This window comes from Ailuropoda melanoleuca, chromosome 1 (genome assembly GCF_002007445.2).
Source record: "Ailuropoda melanoleuca isolate Jingjing chromosome 1, ASM200744v2, whole genome shotgun sequence".
Lineage (NCBI taxonomy): Eukaryota > Metazoa > Chordata > Mammalia > Carnivora > Ursidae > Ailuropoda > Ailuropoda melanoleuca.
Genome location: NC_048218.1, coordinates 109,013,129 through 109,031,240, shown reverse-complemented (window position 1 = coordinate 109,031,240; position 18,112 = coordinate 109,013,129). Strand labels below are relative to the sequence as shown.

Here is an 18,112-nt window from a genome sequence, read left to right as displayed (position 1 = left end):
GCCTGGCTCCAAGGCCTTGAGCTAGGGGTTCTGCAAACCCTGCCCCAGGGCACTCGGCCCCTGCTGCCCACCCCCACGAGGTGTGAGGGCCCCAGGAACCAAGGACAGGAGTCTGTCCCGAAGCCAGGCTATCAGGTAACTTTTAACAGGCTCCCTGTGGTGATGCCAAAAACCGAACAGCCCCCTAGTAACCTTTAGAATCGGGGTGCCCCAGCTCTCCCCAGTAAGCAGGGACTCCAGCGAGGACACCACTTCACGGCCAGCTTCCCTCAGATGGGCTGTCCTCTGCCGTCCCTGCAGCTGCACGGTAGGCAGGGTGAGGGGGTACCAATTCCCCCCCCGGTGCCCCCATCTGAGAACAAGCCCACCGTGGGCCTCAGAGCCTGCGACACGGGACTCCCACAGCCTCCGCGCTGGGGGGGCAGACAGTCAGGGCTGGCGAGGCCTGCCTTTGCAGCCTAGGGGACAAGAGGGGCCATCTGCCACCACGCGGGGCCAGTGGCCTTAGTGCAGCTGTCACCCCAGGCTGCTTCTGCCTGGCACCCGCCAGAGCACCAGAGGAACGGTACCTGCCCACACGCAGCGGGGGCTGGGCACCTCGGCCCCTCCCAGAACACGGACACGCGACAGGCTGACTTGAGTCACATCTTTACGTTTATGCCTCTCCCAGTGGCCGTGGTCGGCCTGAGGTCTGAGGGTGCGTGTGCGCGCACACACATGTCCGCACCACACACCGCACACACACCCGGGAGGGGGTCGGCTTCCACACGGGGGCATTCAGGCCACAACGGGGCAGTTCTCGCTCGGAAAGCAGACACGGGTGGGCTGGGACAAAGAGGGTGAGACAGCGGACATCGGCGGCTCCAGTCCGTCCCTCTTCGGGAACGAGAGCCGGTGAGAGCACACACCGGGGCTGGTGGAACAGGGCGCACCACGGAAGGACACGGGTTCGCTGATCACACACTCGGGGGGGCTCTGTCATCCCCGTGCCCATGGCCCATGCTCCGCAGCCCAGGCAGAGGGACAGGGAACTGAGCACGGGGGGATCCAGAAACATGACCTACTGCTGCCCAAACCGTCACCACCCACTCAGACTTTGGTCCCACACGCTAAGGTCACTGTTCCCGAGGATTACAGACAACTGGAGCCACTGCCCTTTAGAGCCAAGATGAAAGGGAAGAAAAGGCAAATGTCCCTCCTCAGACGGCCCCACGCAGCAGCGTCATTCTCCTCAGGCAGAGGCCACCGCGGGGCCGGCCACGGGCAGGGCTTGGTTCCATGTCCTCTGTGGGGGGTCAAAGGCCAGGCTGGCTGGGAGGGCTGGTTTGGGAATCACAGGGTATTGCTGCATCTAGGGTGACAGGCTGAGCACCCCAGTCTGAGGGAGCCCAAGGCCTTGTCTTCTTTGGGGGGGTCCCATTCCCGGAGGACTGCTGAGTGGCTCTTGCGCCACGCGCACCACATCCGCGGCAGCAAGGAAAGCACATGTGGGCGGGGAGGGAAGGACGGCCTCGGTGCGGCCAGCAGCGAGGGTCCTCACTCAATGAGCTCCACGTAGTTGGCAGGAAACATGCCAAAGTGGCCGTCTGGCCCGTAACCACGCCACCAGCCCTCGTCGATCACCTCGATGCCCGTGATGAGATTCTCGGGGTCGAAGGAGATCTCCGTGTCGTCGGCTGCGGGAGGGGGAGCCGGGGGCTGCACTGGAGCTGCAGGCTTTTCCCGACGCCACTCCAGCGGCCACTTCCCCCCGACACACCTTCCGGCACGACCTGACTCTGGGTCCCCCCGACCTCCGCACAGCAGCCTGCTTCCTGAGCCTCTGGCCAGGCTCACTGGGGCCCGGTGTGGGGCCTGGTGTGGGGCCCGTACCCACCCCTCTGGTCACGCTTTCGGGCTCCAGCACAACACTGGCAACTGGGATTCACGCCCACAGATGTTGGGTAGCTGCCCAGAGTGGACGGGAAGGCCTGGCCTGTGTATGTGCAGGGCGTCCACTCCACCCTCCCCCCACCCTCACCCTCCCGTTCCCCCACGGGAGCCTCTGACACCTGCCTCCTGACGGGGGGCCCTGCAGTGTGAATGGCCGGGCCGCCAGACGTTACCTGCCTGGTAGTCGTACAGGGCCCGGGCACAGAGCCCTTTGCCGCTCAGCCCCGGGTAGTGGTCCACATGCTCAGAGCCGGCCTCTTGCTGCTGCACCTGTCCCCGCATGGAAAGAAGAGAACCCTCGTTCCAGGCTCTCAACAGGCCTGGGGTAAGGGGCACAGCACACAGAGGGCAAGGGCTGCTGCCGTCCCACTGCCCCCACGGTCTTCCCCCCCAGACCTCCCGCCCCGCAGGAGTGCCAGACAGCGTGTTCCACAGGGCTGCTCCAACGTTCCATGAGAATCCACAGGTTGCAAGCCATCGAAAAGTCAGGCATCCCATGACTGGCATGGGTGTGGAGGGTGTTTCTGGGCATGGAGCCCCTTCACAGCCGCGCCCTGCTGCGGGGAACCCACCATCGGGGGCTCCTCATAGAGCGTCTCTTGCTCTGGGGGCTCCTCGTACACAGCCTCCTCTTCAGCCTGCGCTGGACATGGCGGGGTGCTGGGTACCGGCTCCTCACGGACATCTGCACGGGAGGGAGCAGCCCACCCTGAGCCCGGGAAAGGGTGCGGACACCCTCCTTCCCCTCCCGCACTCCCACCCCAGCCCCCCGTGGGGTGGCCAAACGCCTTGCCTGCCCTGGGCCTTGAGGAGGCCTGGGTGGGCTCTGCGCTGTGGTGTGTCTCTGGCTGGGTGAGCTGTCTCTGCAGGAACGGGCTCCTCAGCTTGCCTGCAAACAAAGGCAAACACACCAGCGCTGGACAAGGGCAAGATAAGCCGTGTCCACGGTTTCTGTACCCTGCACTGCCTGGGAGTGGACCTGTCCTGGGACAGTGGCTGTCACACAGAGGGAGGGGGAAGGGAGGACGGGGGACACGCAGCCACTGCAGAAACACATGACACACACACTGTATGCTTTGAGCAGCCCCCTAGCGTGGGAGAGCTGATGGCGGTGCCTGTCCTGTGTCCTCGGGGGCCAGAGAGGTGAGTGACAGAGGCTCCGGGGCCCAGCCATCAAGTGCAAGCTGCACCAAGGGTTAATGGGGCCGGGCTGGAGGGTCTCCCCTCTGAAGCCACACGTGGCCCTTTCTTTCCCAGTCTCTGCAGGATGAGGCCACGGGCAGGAAAGGAACACCTGAGGCCCAGGCTCCCCTCCCAGAAGCCACCCTTAGGAACACAGGCTCTCCTCGCTCACTCGCCTCTGTCACCTTCTGACACATCTGTCGCTACCTCTGGGGACCCTGCACTGGGACCCCAGGCTCCCCCTCAGCCTGCCCCTGCCTCGTGGCTAGAGCCAGAGGGAAGACTCACCAGGCTGGGGGCTAGAGATGGATGTGGTGGACATGGCCCTCTCCTTCTGCTTGAAAATCTCGCGCGGATGTGTGGGCTGACTGCCGGGCTCCTAGAGGGGTGCGCGTGCATCCGGCCATGAGGAAGGGCGCACGGCCCTCATCCAGGACTGGGCTGAGGTCCATGCTGGCCGCTTCTGCCCTTCACTGTCCTCTCCACTGCCACATCCGGTGCACCCAGGTCCCAGGTTCCACTGAACCTCCCCCCCCCAGCATCATTGCAACAGACACTCCGGGGGTGGGGCAGGGGGGAGCACCCAAGTCTCACCTGCTCCTCTCTGCTCCTTGAAATCACTTCCTGCTGCTCACTCTTCCTGCTGGGACGGGCAGAGGGAGGAGCTGCAGCCCAGCCGCAGCCCACTCGGACCCGCCCTCCACCTTAACTCTGGGGCCTCACCTCTGGGGTCCGGCCTCACTGCCCGGCTCCTCCCGATAGCGCTGCTCCCGGCGGGCGGCCTCACGTAGCTCCCGCTCCCGGCGCTCCTGCTCCAGCCGCTGCCGCTCCTCCTCCGCCCGCCGCTTCTCCTCCAGCCTGCGGTTCTCCTCCTCCTTCTGCAGGGAGCGCCAGGCCCGTCTGCCCCACTCCGCATGGGCACCACAGGCCAGCCGGGCCTGCCCCGGCCCCCCCACGCCACCCAGGCATCCTCGCAAGTGCCGCCTGGAAGGGCCGCCACTAGCCTTGTGACCCGACCCCGCTCGGCCTTTGCTTACGCGCAGGCGCTAACGAGAACACGCGTTCTCTGAGTTTATCGTGAGAACCGAGGCACGGCCAGGAAGGCACTATGGCACCTGGCACGCGCCATCTCCGGGAGACGCAGCTGTGCTCGATGCACCTGGCAGCACTCACCTCTGCTTTGGCCCAGAAGCTATCTTTGCCAACCCTTTTGATCTCAGATATGGCGTTGGTCTTCTGGTACACGGAGCCCTGCGGAGGACAGAGGCTCACTATGGGGCCGCCCTCGGGAGCGCAGGACACAAGCAAGCCGCGAGGACAGCAGCTGGCAAAGGCGGCAGCGCTTGGCCTGGGGCCTCTTCAGAAGACCAGCGAGCAGCAAGATGGCCTGAGGGCCCTGGAAACCGCCATGCAACGCCGAGGGGGTCTCTGGCTGCACCTGGCCCCCGTGGATGGAAGCCTGTCCACCAGCCTGAGACAGCTGATCACCAGCAGTGTCCAGAGACTCTCCACATACCCCAGCCATGACTTGGGGAATGGGCTCCCCAGAACTGGGGTGTCTGGTGTCCACCACCTCCAGTTCCTCCATGGCGCCCACCATCCGAGACTGTGCAGGACGCGCTGGTGCGGTGGCCTCGTGACTGGGCTGTCCCCGGGGTGTAAGAGGCTCCTAACAGCCAGTGGAGCCACCAGGCAGGGTGGGGGGCTTGTTCCTCATGGCCAATTGCACCTGCCCCACCAGGGGGTGGCTCCAGCTTCCATGCAGCATGGGGTCACCATCTGTACCCTGATCTGGCTCAGGGACCAGAAGCCAGGCAGGCAGGAGCCCAGGCAGCACTCACCACAGGGGCCTGGGGGCCCGTGTCCTGGAAACGGCCGCTCTCCTTGTGGAAGGCGTAGTTGGCACCGGAGGCTCTGGCCACCTTCTGCATGATGCACTCGGGCTCCACGTCCTCCTCGGCCCTCGCGTTGATGGTCACGTGGGCCCCCTGCAGCGGGACAGCACTTAGGCAATGCACCGCCAGGAGAGGACAGGATGCACACCTCAGCGTGCACAGCGTGGACAAGTGCTGCCCAGGGCTCGAGGCCAGGAGACCCCTCTGGGAACCGAGGCACACTCTCCTCAAGGCTGACAACCCGCCTTGCGGCAAGCACGCTGCACTCGTCCCAGCACGGGCACGGGGCCCCCGCCTACAGCTCATTCTGAGGGGCCGGATGTCCGCTGCCACAGGCCCAGGCACCAGAGAGCTCCTTTCTAAGAAGGATCTGGAAACACATTTTCTACAAAAAGCAAACTACCGATTTCTTCTTCTTTTAAAAATGTTTAAGTTTTATTTATTCAAGTATCTCCACACCCAAGCTGGGGCTTGAACTCAGAACCCCGAGATCGAGAGTCGCCTGTTCCTCCCACTGAGCCAGCCGGGTGCCCCAGCCACCAATTTCTTCTTAAGAAGTCAGACCCATGACCTCACTCACTGTTAGTAAAACCCGACGAGTTTGGGTCCTCTTTCAGCTCCTAGATGGAGAAACTGAGGCATATCTGAAGCAGTGTTGGCTGACTAGAAATCAAAGTCCTAAGTCTCTTTCCCAGGAACCAGAGATAGGCAAAGTTACCTGACAAGTAAACAAATGCTCGTGGAACTAACTGAAGTTCCACTATGAGGACTGATGTTAATACACGCAAAGGTGGGCTGGAAAGGAATGCATACGGGAACGGGCACGCTGAGGGCTGGGCATACGCAACTCTCCCTGGCCTCTAGATCCTGACAACACGGCTGAATAAACCCTCACAAAACCGACAGAAGCCAAGGCCTAGCCTTGCCCCAGGACTAGCTGCAGACAACCCTCCCCGTGCTTGAAAAGGACACAGTCATCCATCCTTCCTCCCCGCGGAGTCCGGCTTGCTGGTGGCTCTGGCCTCAGTGTGGCCTCCCGGGCGCTCGCTGAGCAAGACACAGCAGCCTCTGCTCACGCCCTCAAGTCCAGAGAGAGAACTGGGGTGTGGACACACTTCCAGCTCCGGCTGCGGCTGCTGCTCGCGCTCGCCCAGGAACCTTGTGAGGCCCTCGGGGGGGGGCAGCCCTCACCTTCAGAAAGCTGGCCATGGTGCTGACGTGGTTGGCGCATGCTCCCTTCCGCACATCGTTCACACCCTCGCCAGTCTGCAACACAACACACCCAGCTTGACCCACCAACCCCCTCAAAGCCGCTGCCCTCCCTGGGGGCCCAGCAGAGGGAAAACTGCGACCCTAAAGCAGAGGATAAAGTGAGCCCCACACCTCCACTGGGTGGGGGCTGGGAACTTCCTAGTCCTCCCCAGGGGTCCTGTGCTCTCTGAGCCTTCTCCAGACCCTCTGCTCCCTGAGGACCACTACTCTGAAGGGGACAGAGGCAAGGGTGTCCTGCAACTGCACTCTATTCTGTCGGAATGCTTCTGGCCTGGGGGGGTGGAGGGTAGGAATCTGCGCTGCCAAGACCCCACTGTCCTTTGGGCCACAAGGACTTCACCCACTCTTCTGTTCATTCACCACCTCCGAGCTGCCCTGAAGGCAAGTCCTCCTCTGTTCCAATCACAGAAGGCAAAGGAGGAAAGAAGGAAAGGCAGTTCTTCTGGGTCACGCCTAGATGAGAACTCAGAGCCCCCCAGTTCTACGTACCCAGTTGATGAGGACAAACTTGGGCAGGCCGGAGTTGGGGTCCTTCACCCTGCAGAAGGCGTACATCACCTTCCCACTGTTGAGCTCCTCCACCATCTCCTCCAGGCCCCCCTCTGCGGCAGGCAGAGGGAGGGTCAGCAGGCCCGGCAACTGCAGCTGGCCCTGGCACAATGCCCACCAGGAAAGGAAACCCAACCTGCCCCTGAGCCAGTGTTCTCAGTGCCACCTGCATCGGAATCAGATTCCTGGTCCTGCTCCCACTAAGCAGGCTTACAGGAGCTGGGGGAGGGGGGAGCCCAAGGATCTGCACCTGTGACAAGGACCTCAGGGGATGGTTTCCACACCCCAGTTTAAAAACCATTCCTATAAAACCCACAGGGAGTTCTGGAATTAAAAAAATGTCATTTCTGCTACAAATTAGTCATCAGGCTTCCAAATGGACGGTCTCTGTAACAGCCTGCCTGCTGTGTGGACCCCACAAAGGGCCCTGAGCAGATGGGAATGTCCTGCAGTCACACTCGGGCTCAGCTCTTAGACCCGCCCCATAAAGATAAGGGAAGTGAGAGGGGCCTGCTTGGGCCCCCCTCAGCCATTCTCCCGACACCGAGGTTGTGGTTATCAGCACCCCCAAACCCTCCCAGGCTGCGAGGAGCCGGGTCCGGTATCTTAGCTGTAGGGCTGCACAGACGCCGAGCCCCTGCCCCGGGCATTCACAGCAGAGCCCTGAGCACCACTGGGGTTGGCACCTGAGGCATCGCAGGGCGCAAGAGACCCCGGCCAGCTGTGGTCCTCCTAAAAAGATGACCAGCAGGGAGCAGGGCTCACGAGGGAGCGGCTCTGAAGAACAGGTGGCCAGAACCACTCTGTGGCAAGCGGAGAATGCACGGGTGAGTGTTTGCTGAGTAACCAGGCGATGTGTGGCTCCCCGACACTGACACTACCTTGGGGAGGTTCACGGCAGTCTCGCCACACTAGGGGACACCTGTGTGCCTGCGGCTCCTTCTGTTCGCCATGACGGCTGAAATGCCGGCCGCCAGGGAGCACTGACGGCTACAACGTTCTCCCTCCCCCACACCTGCTTCCTGATGCCTCCCACCCCCCACCAGCCCACTCGTGTCCTTACTGGGTCGTACTCACCCCCAGTGCCGGCCACACGGATGTCATTGCTGTTCCCCTCGTAGGTAAAGAGAGCCCTGAAACAAAACACAAATAAGCCCTGTGGCCAGTGTTCTGGGGGTCACTGCCCTCGCCGCACCGACCACGAGTGGGACGTGGCAGCCACGCGGGCCCCACTCTGACCCGCGAGGCGGGAGTTCAGCAGGGCTCCCAGAGCTGTGGCCTACTCAGTTCTTACGCACAGCGGCTTCTCCTGAGCCTCCCTCTACTTTGAGAAAAACTAAGTGTGAAGTTTGTTGGTTTGGCTCCATGTCCAATGTGGGCTGGAACGTACCACCCTGAGATCAAGAGTCTCACGCTCTACTGACTGAGCCAGCTGGGCTCCCCAGAGCTGGAAAGTTCTATAAAGGCAATTTTCTACACCTTCCTGAACCCAAAGCACCCCAGGAGGAGCAGGAAGCCACGTGCGCATATCAGCGTCTGGGAAGGCCGCCCAACGCCCTCGCGCACGTCTGCTCTGCCTTCCGAAAGCCTGAGGAGTTGATGGAGCAGGTCTCTCTGGGCTTGAGACTCTTCTGGAAAACCCAGAAGCCACACGGGCCATGACTCAGCATGAAGTCAGGCTCCTCACAGGACAGATTCCTTGGTCAGGCAAAATTCTCTTTCTGGAGGAGCCCTAAGTCTCCACAGGTGACCCTGGGCTGCCCCTTTCTTTTCCCGTGAGACTAATTATTCCTAAGAACTCTGGGAAGGATTCCCGCTTATGAACTTCAGCCCCAGAGGAGTTGAGGAAATATGGCAAATTTTATTATATCTGGAGCATGGAAAGTCCCTTGCCAGAACAGAGGTTACCCATGGAGAACAGTCTGGAAGAGGTGGCTTATCTGCACAGTCCACACGGAACCCAACCATCAACACCAACTCTGCCGCAGTTCAGCCCTAGGCAGTGCTGGCAGACCACGGGGTAGGGATGCTGACCCAGCAGACAGTAAGTCCAAGGCAGAACCCGGACTAGCAGGCCATCCCCCATGCTCTGAGCACAGGCCTGCCAAGGACAGCCAGATAGGGGCTGCCGAGTAAGAGTGCAACAGGAACCGGGACGCCTGGCTGGCTCAGTCGGTGGAGTGTGCGACTCTTGATCTCAGGGTTGTGGGTTCGAGCCCCACTCTGGGTATAGAGATCACTTAAAAATGAAATCTGAAAAAAAAAAAAGAAAAAAAAAAGAATCTGACAGGAACCAAATCAGCCTCCACTCAGCTTCCCCAGGGCCTTGCTAAGGCCACCAGGCAGAGCTGCTTAGCCTGAGAAAGTCAGAAGAAAGGAGACCCAAGCCCCGAGGGTCTGGGTAGCATGGGGGACAGGCCTCCGAGGAGGAAAGACACTAAAAGGAACACGCAGTCAAACAGGGAAAAGAACATGGGAGTTGGTGGATGTCCAGACTGGCGGCCAGGGTCCTCGTCAGCCCTCCTCCCGGAGGAAAGAAGCCCACACATCTCAAAGCCACCGAGCCCTGGCTGCCGAAGATGGGGAGACTAGACAAGCAGCAGGGAGCAGAGACTGCTTCCAAGAAGGGACCTGGCAGCTAGGAAGAGCCAAGCTCCATTAACTGCCGCCTGCCCTCCAACTTCACTCCCCTCCACCCTGGGCTCCAGCCTAAGCCAGCTTCGTGAATGTTCCCAGCTCAGAGGCTCATTCCTCCCATCCTTCTTTCAAATCACCGTGGAAGAGAGGTGTACCGGCCTGGGCACAGCACACGGAGTGTGGCACACTGAGCGTCTTGTAACTCAATCATCCCTTCCAAACACACGTACTGAGAACCTACTCCTTGCTGCTCATGGGCTTAAAGCTTCCAATCAATCCCCAGACACCCTGACCAGGGAACTTACTTTCTAATGGGAGACAAAAAAGAAACACACCAACACTAATGCCCTATCAGGTAGTGAAGTGGGTGCGGGAGGTAAGCAAACGTGCCTCAATCTAGAACAATCCGGGAAACCAGGACAAACACCCGTGCTGGAGAGCTGATGTGCCTGCTCCCTGCCCCGCCTGGCTTCAGGGCCCAGCCCGATGCCACCCACTCTGCCTGTGAAATCTTGCATGACCCACCAAACTGGACACCACCTCCTCTTGCTCATATCCTCTACCACATCTTCTGTACCCTTCTCAGGTGACTGTGGTGCTGACAGCACCGGGGACAGGGACAGAGCCCAGCCCTCTGGCGAAGAGAATGGTGCCAGGAAAAGCAGCGAAGGTGTCTGGCGCGTGTCTGGGGAAAGTCACACGAGGAGCCAGGAGTCAAGGAAGGCCTCTCCAAGAAGGCAGTGCCAGAGCTGAGACGTGTGGGGAGCCCCCCGGGACGATGTGGAAGGTGCTCTAGAATGGGGAAGCAGCAAGAGCAAGGGCTCTGAGGAGGAAGCAGCTCACAAGTTTGAGGAAGAGAAAGACGGCCACCGTGGTGGCAAACAGGTGTGGCCCCAGTGTGGTAAGTGGGAGGGGTGGCGGGAGGGGTTCAGGAGCCGGCCATACAGGGCCTAGCAGCCGAGGTGAGGTGTCTGGGCTTTATTTAATGTGAAACAGGAAGCTGCTGAAGTTTAAGCACAGAAGTGACATGGCCCAGATACTTGTTCAGCTAATGAGTGGGGACCCGCCACACATTATCTGTTGAGATGCTTAATGGCTGTGACAGTGAGAGCAGAAGCCGGGGGTTTGTGCCCCTGAGTGGTACGACCTGGAGAGCTGCCAGACGGGTGGGCTCAGAGGCAGGGAAGGGGAAAGAGGCTCAGCACCCTTATGAGGGACGGAGAGAAGCTGGGCTGGCTAAGTTTCAGACCAGGGTGGTAGCAGACAGCACTGAGAAGAAGCCTGAGGAAAAGCTAGAAACACAGGAGGCCTGAGCTGCCAGCTGGGCAGTGGGACATTATCCCCAAACCAGTGGTGCCCCCTGAGAATGAGACCTGAAGGAAGTCTCGCAGGCACGCCAGAAAGGGCTACAGCAGATAAGAGCACATAAAATAGCAACACCCTAACTGAGCAGGACCGGAGAGGGGAAGAGATGCTGCCAGCTCAAAGGCAGGTGGCCACAGGTGGACGTGAAACAGGGCGCTCAGCGTGGCGACCCCGTCAGCAGCGTTTGGAGTAAAAGCAGAGGTGTAACAGCCCTCTGAGAACAGGAGAGAAGTGGGGTGGGGGGCTGGCATCCAGAAACTCTTAGAAAAATACGTGCCTGAAGTGTGGGTGAACTCCCTAAAGCATTATGAGAAAGAGAAGGCAGAGAAATTCCACCAGTTACCAGACACCCTTCCTAACTACTTAGGTGTGTTCCGAGCAGAGGAGCTGCTTGGCTCCCCCGTAACACTGCGCACAAGTCCCATCAGGGTCAACCATGTCCAGGCACGAGAGGAGTCTGCACACCCAGGCAGCAGGTGCTCTGAAGCTACTCCCCAAAAGGCCCAGGGCTGAAGGAAAGGCTAGCACATCCTCACTGCACAACAGTACACGGTATGATGGCCGCAGGGACAGCGGCGAGCACCAGGGCGTGGAGACCAGCCAGGCACAACAGCAGTCACCCCGAGAGCGGCCTGCCCCTGCCATGGGAAGAGGCTCCTCACAGCCGGTCACCTTAGTTCATCATACTCAGCATATTTCTTAGGACTGGAAGTGCTCAAAACTGGTCAGTGAAAACAACTTAACGGGAAAGTGACCATGCAAAACAAGCAGAGGGCTGACCCTGGGCGTGGGCTGCCCAGGGCTATCCCAGAGAGGTCAGACCCGGCTTCCAGAGTTAGAAAGCCCCATCAAGTGCACGAGGAGAACTACACACTGACGGCCTAGTGGAGGGTGTCATGGGGAGACAGAGGGATGACAGCCAAATAGGTAGCCAGCATCGCTATTTCATTCATCTCCGCCTGGCTCACATAAGAAAGGGTATTCTTGGAGAGAGGGAGACTTTGAAATCCACATTCCCAGAAACCCAGAGACCCCAACCCCTGACCTCCTGGTCTGCCGCCTGTGGGGCAGGGCTCCCGTTCCCGGGCGGGGTCCGGGACATTCAGAGGTCCCTGCCTGAATGCAGCGCTGGGAAGACCCCGGGCTTGGCTTCCGCTCCGTCAGGGAGGGCTGCGGGGAGCCCCTTTATCCAGAGAAGTCCCCGGGCAGGGAAGGAGAACCTGGAGGAGCCACCGAGTCCAGCCAGCCGCACAATTCAACATGGAGGCCGGTGGAGAGGCGGAGCCGGGGCGCCGCGGGCCCCCCACGCACGGCGGGGCGGCGGGGACAGCAGCTCGCGGGGCGCAGCTGTGGGGTGAGCTAGGAGCCCCCGGTCCCCCCTCCCACCCAGGCCCGCCCCCCGGCCCGCCCGTTCTGGCGCCCACCAGTCAGTCGGGGACTTCTCCGTTACCACCCGCACGTAGGCCTCCTGCAGCGCAGGCCCGTTCCGGCTCAGGTTCGCAGCCATGACCGACCCAGCAGTCCCCGAGCCGCCACCAGCACTGCCGCCGCCGCCGCCGCCGCCGCCGCTTCCGGGCCCCGCCCACCCCCGCGGCCGGAAGCGGAAAGCGGGGCGGGCGGGGCCGAGGGGAGGGGGCGCGGTTGGCCGAGAGGGAGGGGCTGGCATGGCCGGCGACTGGCGGGGTCCGCTGGGCGGAGGAGCCTAAGCGGGGCCCCTGGTAGATGCGCCCACAGAGGAGCGTGCATTTCTCTCTTCTCTTGTCGCAGCCAGCTCACTGGTCTGAGAATCTTGGGCTCGTGACAGCCTCTGTGTGGACCTTCCGCGTGCGCCTGATCTGATCCTGTGACTGAAGCGAGCACGAGCCAAAACGAACGCCACGTGCCGGCCACAGCAGCACCAGCCCAACTCGAGGTGCTGCCGAGCCTCCTCGCCCTCACCTGCATTCCCCCCCTCGTTCGTGGAGGACGAGGTGGCGCGGGGAGCCCCGCTCCCTGCCTTACACACACGTCCCCAGCACAGGTGCGCGAGTCTCTGGAATTTCAGAAAGGCGGCCCCGTGCTGATCTGTGCGCTCTGGGAGCCCTCCCGCAGGATCCCATCCTGCAGTCCAGCGCGCTCACATTTCCGCAGCGATGTCGGTGAAAAGTCATCGAAGCGGTTTATGGAAAGACTACGTGGCCTCGTGGCAGTTGGTCAGGACTTGCTGCGAAATGAGCTACCGTATTCTTAGGGTGTTGGGGTCTGATTATGCAAATAAAGTCTTGTCAACTCCATTTGGGCACAAACATTGTTCACAGGCTATGTCCACTTTTACTTCTGTACGTCATTGATACTGGTCTCAGGCAGAAGCCCTGACATCCTCTGACGGCAGAGCAGCTGCCTCCTCCCAACTCCGGGAAGTCTTAGGGCCTGAACAAACACTCCTTCCCCTCAGCAGCTTCTGCCTGCAGCCCCTTCCCTCCCCATGTCCTTCCTGGGTCTTCCCTTATGCAAGATGCAGGTCTCCCCCATTCTCCACTCTGACTTCACTGCTGTCTTTGCATCAGAAAAGTGAGCTCCAGCAACTGGAAGCCTCCCAGCTCTCCCAATTTCTTATCTTCCTCTCTCTTTTTTAAAAATTTAAGTTCAATTAGCCATCATATAGTACATCATTAGTTTCAGATGTAGTGTTCAATGATTCATCAGTTGCATATAACACCCAGGGCACATCACATTATGTGCCCTCCTTAATGCCCATCACGTCTTTTTTTTCTTCAGTAACTTCTCCTCTGTCCTTGTTTTTCCCTCAGACCCTCTCAGGCGACTTTATTCCCCATATTCAGGGAGGTTCAACCATCAGTCTTACTGTTCTAAAGTCTTCTTTTTGGCCCCAGTGCATCTTTGTTTTTTCTTCTTTCTCTGGGAATGTTTTCTATTTCAACACCTCCTGTTATCAGTTTCTTCATTCATCTGGCTGCCAGGCCCCAGCTTGGGGTCCCTGGACCCCTAGGAGGTCTGGGAGCACTTCTCAGCATTTCTGTCAACTTGGGGAGAACCCACCTTGCTTGAATCAGGCTATGCCAAAGAGGCAGGTCTCTTCGTTCTGGAGATAGATCGGCTCAGTGTGGTAACCAGGTGCATCCACACGGATGAGGGAAAAGCAGGGAGACCTGGGCTCCATTGAAAGAAAACTCTTAGGTAGGGGTCCCTGGTGTGGGAAGGTGGGGGTGGCAGAATTCTGCTTTCTGCTCTGGGATGTGGGAGTCTATTTCCATTTGACAGGCCAAGAAAGGCCTCTCCAGAGAGGTTAACACTGGAGCAGAGACTGAATATGGGGAGGGGAGCACGACTGTGGAAGATCTGGGAAGACATGCTCTCGGCAGAGGGAACAAGATGTGTTGGGCTCTGAGGTGGAAGGCAGCCTAATGGTAGGCTGATGATCGAGCACAGGGAGAAGGAGAGGGAGGGAAGCTGGGTCCTGGAGGACCCTGTAGGTCAGGGAAGGACTTTGTGCTTTGTTCTAGGTGTAACAAAATCCCTGAGGGCCTTTAACCAGAGCAGTGTGATCTGGTGATATTTTAAAGAGGTCTCTCTGGTTGCTCTCTAGACGCTTCCATGCCTGTCCCTCCAATGCGGCTTGTCTGCGTTCCTCTTTCCTCAAAGCCATCACCCTTTTTGGTCAGCCGCTCCTCGGTCTGAGAACATGAGATGTCCCCAGAGGTGACCCTAGGACTCTGTTGTCTTCTCCTTAACTGACTTCCCTCTGTGGTCTTCTTGCAGGAGGGTAAACACAGCTGGTTTACTCCTGGTGGGTTCAGATGACAGATCTAGGGCACAAAACTAGAGTCTGAGCCCATGTCCTCCACACTCTGAGGACAGTTGGCCATGTGCCATGGTGGCTGCCAGAGGGAAGGGTGGGTGAAGTAGGTGGAGGGGATTAAGAGGTACAAGCTTCCAGTCATTAGATAAAAAAGTCACGGGGATGAAAAGTACACCAGTGGGAATATAGTCAATAATATTGTACGTAGTCACCTTGTGCGGAGACAGATGGCCACTACGCTTAGCGTGGTGAGCCCTGAGTCACGAATTGTGGAATTCCCCCGTTGTACACACTGAGGTCAACTATACTTCAGTGAAAAAATATACATTGTTTCCCTGTAAGACATATAGTAACACTGTGTATACACACTTGTAAGAGAAATGATGTATTGAATTGAAAAAAAAAAAAAAAGGAAGGACCTGACAAGCCCAGCNAGTGAAAAAAAAAAAAAAAAAGGAAGGACCTGACAAGCCCAGCAAGGCTCCGTGTTTCTGTCCATGTGTGCTTCTCGAACAGAACACCACATACTGGGGGGCTAAAAAACAACGGAAATGTATTTTTCACAGTTCTGGAGGCTAGAAGTCCAAGATGAAGGGGCCAGTAGATTCAGTGTCTGGGGAGAGCCTGCTCTCTAGCTGATAGATGCCTGTCTTTCCTGTGTCCTCATCCGGGGGAAGGGGTGAGGGAGCTCTGTGGGATCTCATTCATTAGGGCCCTAATCCCTTTCATGTGGGCTCCACCCTCAAGGCCTAAAGGCCCCAGCTCCTAGTATCATCACCTTGGCGGATAGGATGTCAGTGTAGGAATTTGGGGGGACACAGTCATTCAGACCATCGCAACCACTGAGAGAGGATAGCTGTGTATTCAAAGCCTTCATCAACAGGAGAGTCAATTAGCAGAGAAATCATTTTCTTAAAAGCCACCGGGATGACATCTCTCTGCTCCAGTAACCCATGGCTGCGTTACTGCAGTTAGAGAAATGGATTGATTGCTCTTCCGGCCCAGAAAACTCACTTGTGCTGCATGGTAAGCAGAATCCAGTGAACAAAGACTTGCTTAAACAACACCACCACGTTCCTAGCGGAGCGGCAGGGAGGCGGGAGAGCTGGCTTCCTGACCCTGGACCCCTGGACCGGGCGGGAGAGTGTCTGCAGGGGTCTGCTCAGCATTTAAGGCTTGGCTCTGAGGGGTGGCCCACAGGAGGGACAGTACGTCCTCCTGCAGCACAAGGAGTGCTCTCTCCTGCCACCGCAACTGTTTACAAAGCCACAGAAAGGGCAGTTTGCCGCATGTAGCTCTTGCTGGGAGGGTCTCCCGCTCCTCTGGGTTTCCTGAGACCCCTCCACCACCAAGACCGGGACACACGTGTGCCCTAGCCAGGCTCCCTGCTTCACACACTGCCGCTCTGCGCCCTCCGCAAGGCTCAAAGGGAACAGGGACATGGGTGACGGGGATTTTGCAGTTTGACTACAACTTTGCTGACATGTTCCCCTAAAGATGTCAACAGAAAGCATCCTGCCTGTGGTGCTGCTTCGCTCAGAAAGGCAGCTGGCCCCACGCCCTGGCTTCTGCTGCGCTTCTACCCGTGTCTCCATCCCCGTTCGGACGGTGGGAGTTGGTGGCTCATTTGGCCTCTGATCGTTCCTGGCTTTCCTGTGTTCTGGCCAGGCCGTGATTGCTCCTGAGAACAAACTCTGAGGCAAGGCGGGCCCAAGCCCTGGAGGGCACTTCCTTCATTTCCTCACACGGATAGAGGGACAGAGGCAGCTCGGTTCCTGTGCTGCGCCACTTTGAAAGGTCTCTGCTCCCATCGGTGACAGTGATTGTTTCCCTAGGGGTCTAGGGTGGGAAATGTTCACACGCCAGCTGCCATGAATTGTGCCATTGACTTAACAGGAACATCTGTACCATCTTGCCACTCCTCAATGATGCTTCCCTGATTCCATTTACCCCGGTGATCCCTGTGGCTCCCAGAAGTCAACGGGGATCCAGTTTGGGGAAAGCCACATGAGGGAGTGTCCCCAGGTGCCAAGCCAGCTCCCAGAATGCACTGTGGTTGTTCCAGAGCCCAGTGTGCAGGGAGGTGCTCCCTCCGTCTGCACAGTCCTCCTTCCCACCCATGTGTCAGGCACGGACCTACCTCCTTCTGAGGGTTTCTCCACCCCGTGTGTGGTCTCCCTAATTCTCTTGGCCTCCCTTCCACAACTTGCACACTGTAACTGTTCAATCAACGCTTGGGTAAAGCGTCCCATTATCACTAGGAAGTGATCAGGATGGCTAGCCAGCAGTGACACCCTTCTCCCACGGGCAGCCCCAGGTGCTGTTGTGTCAGGGGGCGGGGGGGCAGGGGGCTGCAGCAGGGTGAGAGGCAGGCTCCGAGGGGGGCAGCCCTATCATCATCTCCCAAAACGGAGCCCAGCCTTGCCCCTGCGTCTGGAAGCGGCTCTGTGGCAGGTAGCCTGTGGGCCTCTCTGAAGGGTGTTGAGTGGGGGTCTGGGAGAAGTGGGGGAGGGCAGGGAAGGAAGGAGACATTTTTCAGGGAACTCAAGAAGTTGCTCTCTGGTCGGATAGGGGTTTTACAGATTCTCTATAGAGAGCATTAGCTACTTCTTCCCCTCACTAGGAGACCTGGCACCACAGGGCACCAGGCTGCCGTCGTGGGGAATGGCAGCCACAGCCTCCATGGCTCAGAGGACCAGCCCTCACCCAGCACTGCAGGGGAGGCAGCGTGTGTCCCAGTGAGAAGGGCCAGAGGAGGAACAGAGGCACAGGAAGGGGTGGGGGTAAGGGCCCGTGGTGACCTTGAGGCTCTTTCTCAGAACCACCTCCCCCTGGGTACCAGGGACAGACCTCGGGCCGAGAGATCTGCAGACGAGTCCCCCAAGCACCTCCCTGGCCCTTAAAGAGGTTTGCTCTTGCGTCGCAGAGATAGAAACCTGCCGTCCTTGAGCATTTACAGTGAGGTGGTGTGGCATCCCACGGCAGGGTCGTGACGCTCGGCGGTGAGCTGCTAGGACTGCTAGACATCTGCGTCCCAGCGTTTTAAGCCCTTGCCAGAAGATTTTGACCCTGTGCCATATTCTTGGCACTCCTGGGTCCTCCCGGAGCCTGACAAAGGACCGAGATCTCAGCACCAGCCAGCAAACCCAGACGACTCTGGCCGGAGTTAATAGTCATCTGTCCGTGGCGGACTTAAGATCCTGCATCGTCCCGAGCTCTACAGTCCACAGAGAAGAATAACACATCACCCCCCACAGCTGGGTTTTTGGATCTGCTCTCCACTTGCTGACCTGGGACTTGCCCTGGAAACATGGCATCTGCACATGAGTGACACAGGGGTTGCTGGCACCGCGGTGTTCTCGGGGCTGACCTGAGCCCTGGAAGGCACGGCCAGCAGGTGAGTTCCCCGGGGGACATCCGGGGGATGTGCAGAGACAGGCCTGTGGAGCAGCACCATGGGGACCTGTCCGAGGGGTCTGGC

The 18,112-nt window shown here is 59.1% G+C and overlaps 1 protein-coding gene across 2 annotated transcripts; it reads right to left on the bottom strand.

Annotated features, from left to right (window-relative positions):
• Positions 1 to 636: 636 nt before the first annotated feature.
• DBNL (drebrin like) lies at positions 637 to 12,415 on the bottom strand. Of its 2 annotated transcripts, none has more exons than XM_034664840.1 (13): positions 12,257 to 12,415; positions 7,908 to 7,963; positions 6,771 to 6,883; positions 6,201 to 6,275; positions 4,956 to 5,102; positions 4,288 to 4,365; positions 3,838 to 3,992; positions 3,709 to 3,757; positions 3,403 to 3,493; positions 2,726 to 2,821; positions 2,505 to 2,617; positions 2,106 to 2,202; positions 637 to 1,676 (listed from the first exon to the last, which is right to left on the bottom strand). In XM_034664840.1, exons 1-13 carry the CDS (start codon positions 12,337 to 12,339, stop codon positions 1,537 to 1,539), a joined length of 1,293 nt encoding a protein of 430 aa, XP_034520731.1. In that variant the 5' UTR covers positions 12,340 to 12,415; the 3' UTR covers positions 637 to 1,536. The 2 variants fall into 2 exon arrangements, with proteins under 2 accessions (XP_034520731.1, XP_034520738.1); XM_034664847.1 differs by having other exon boundaries at positions 3,709 to 3,754; positions 12,257 to 12,414.
• Between the last annotated feature and the right edge of the window lie 5,697 nt (positions 12,416 to 18,112).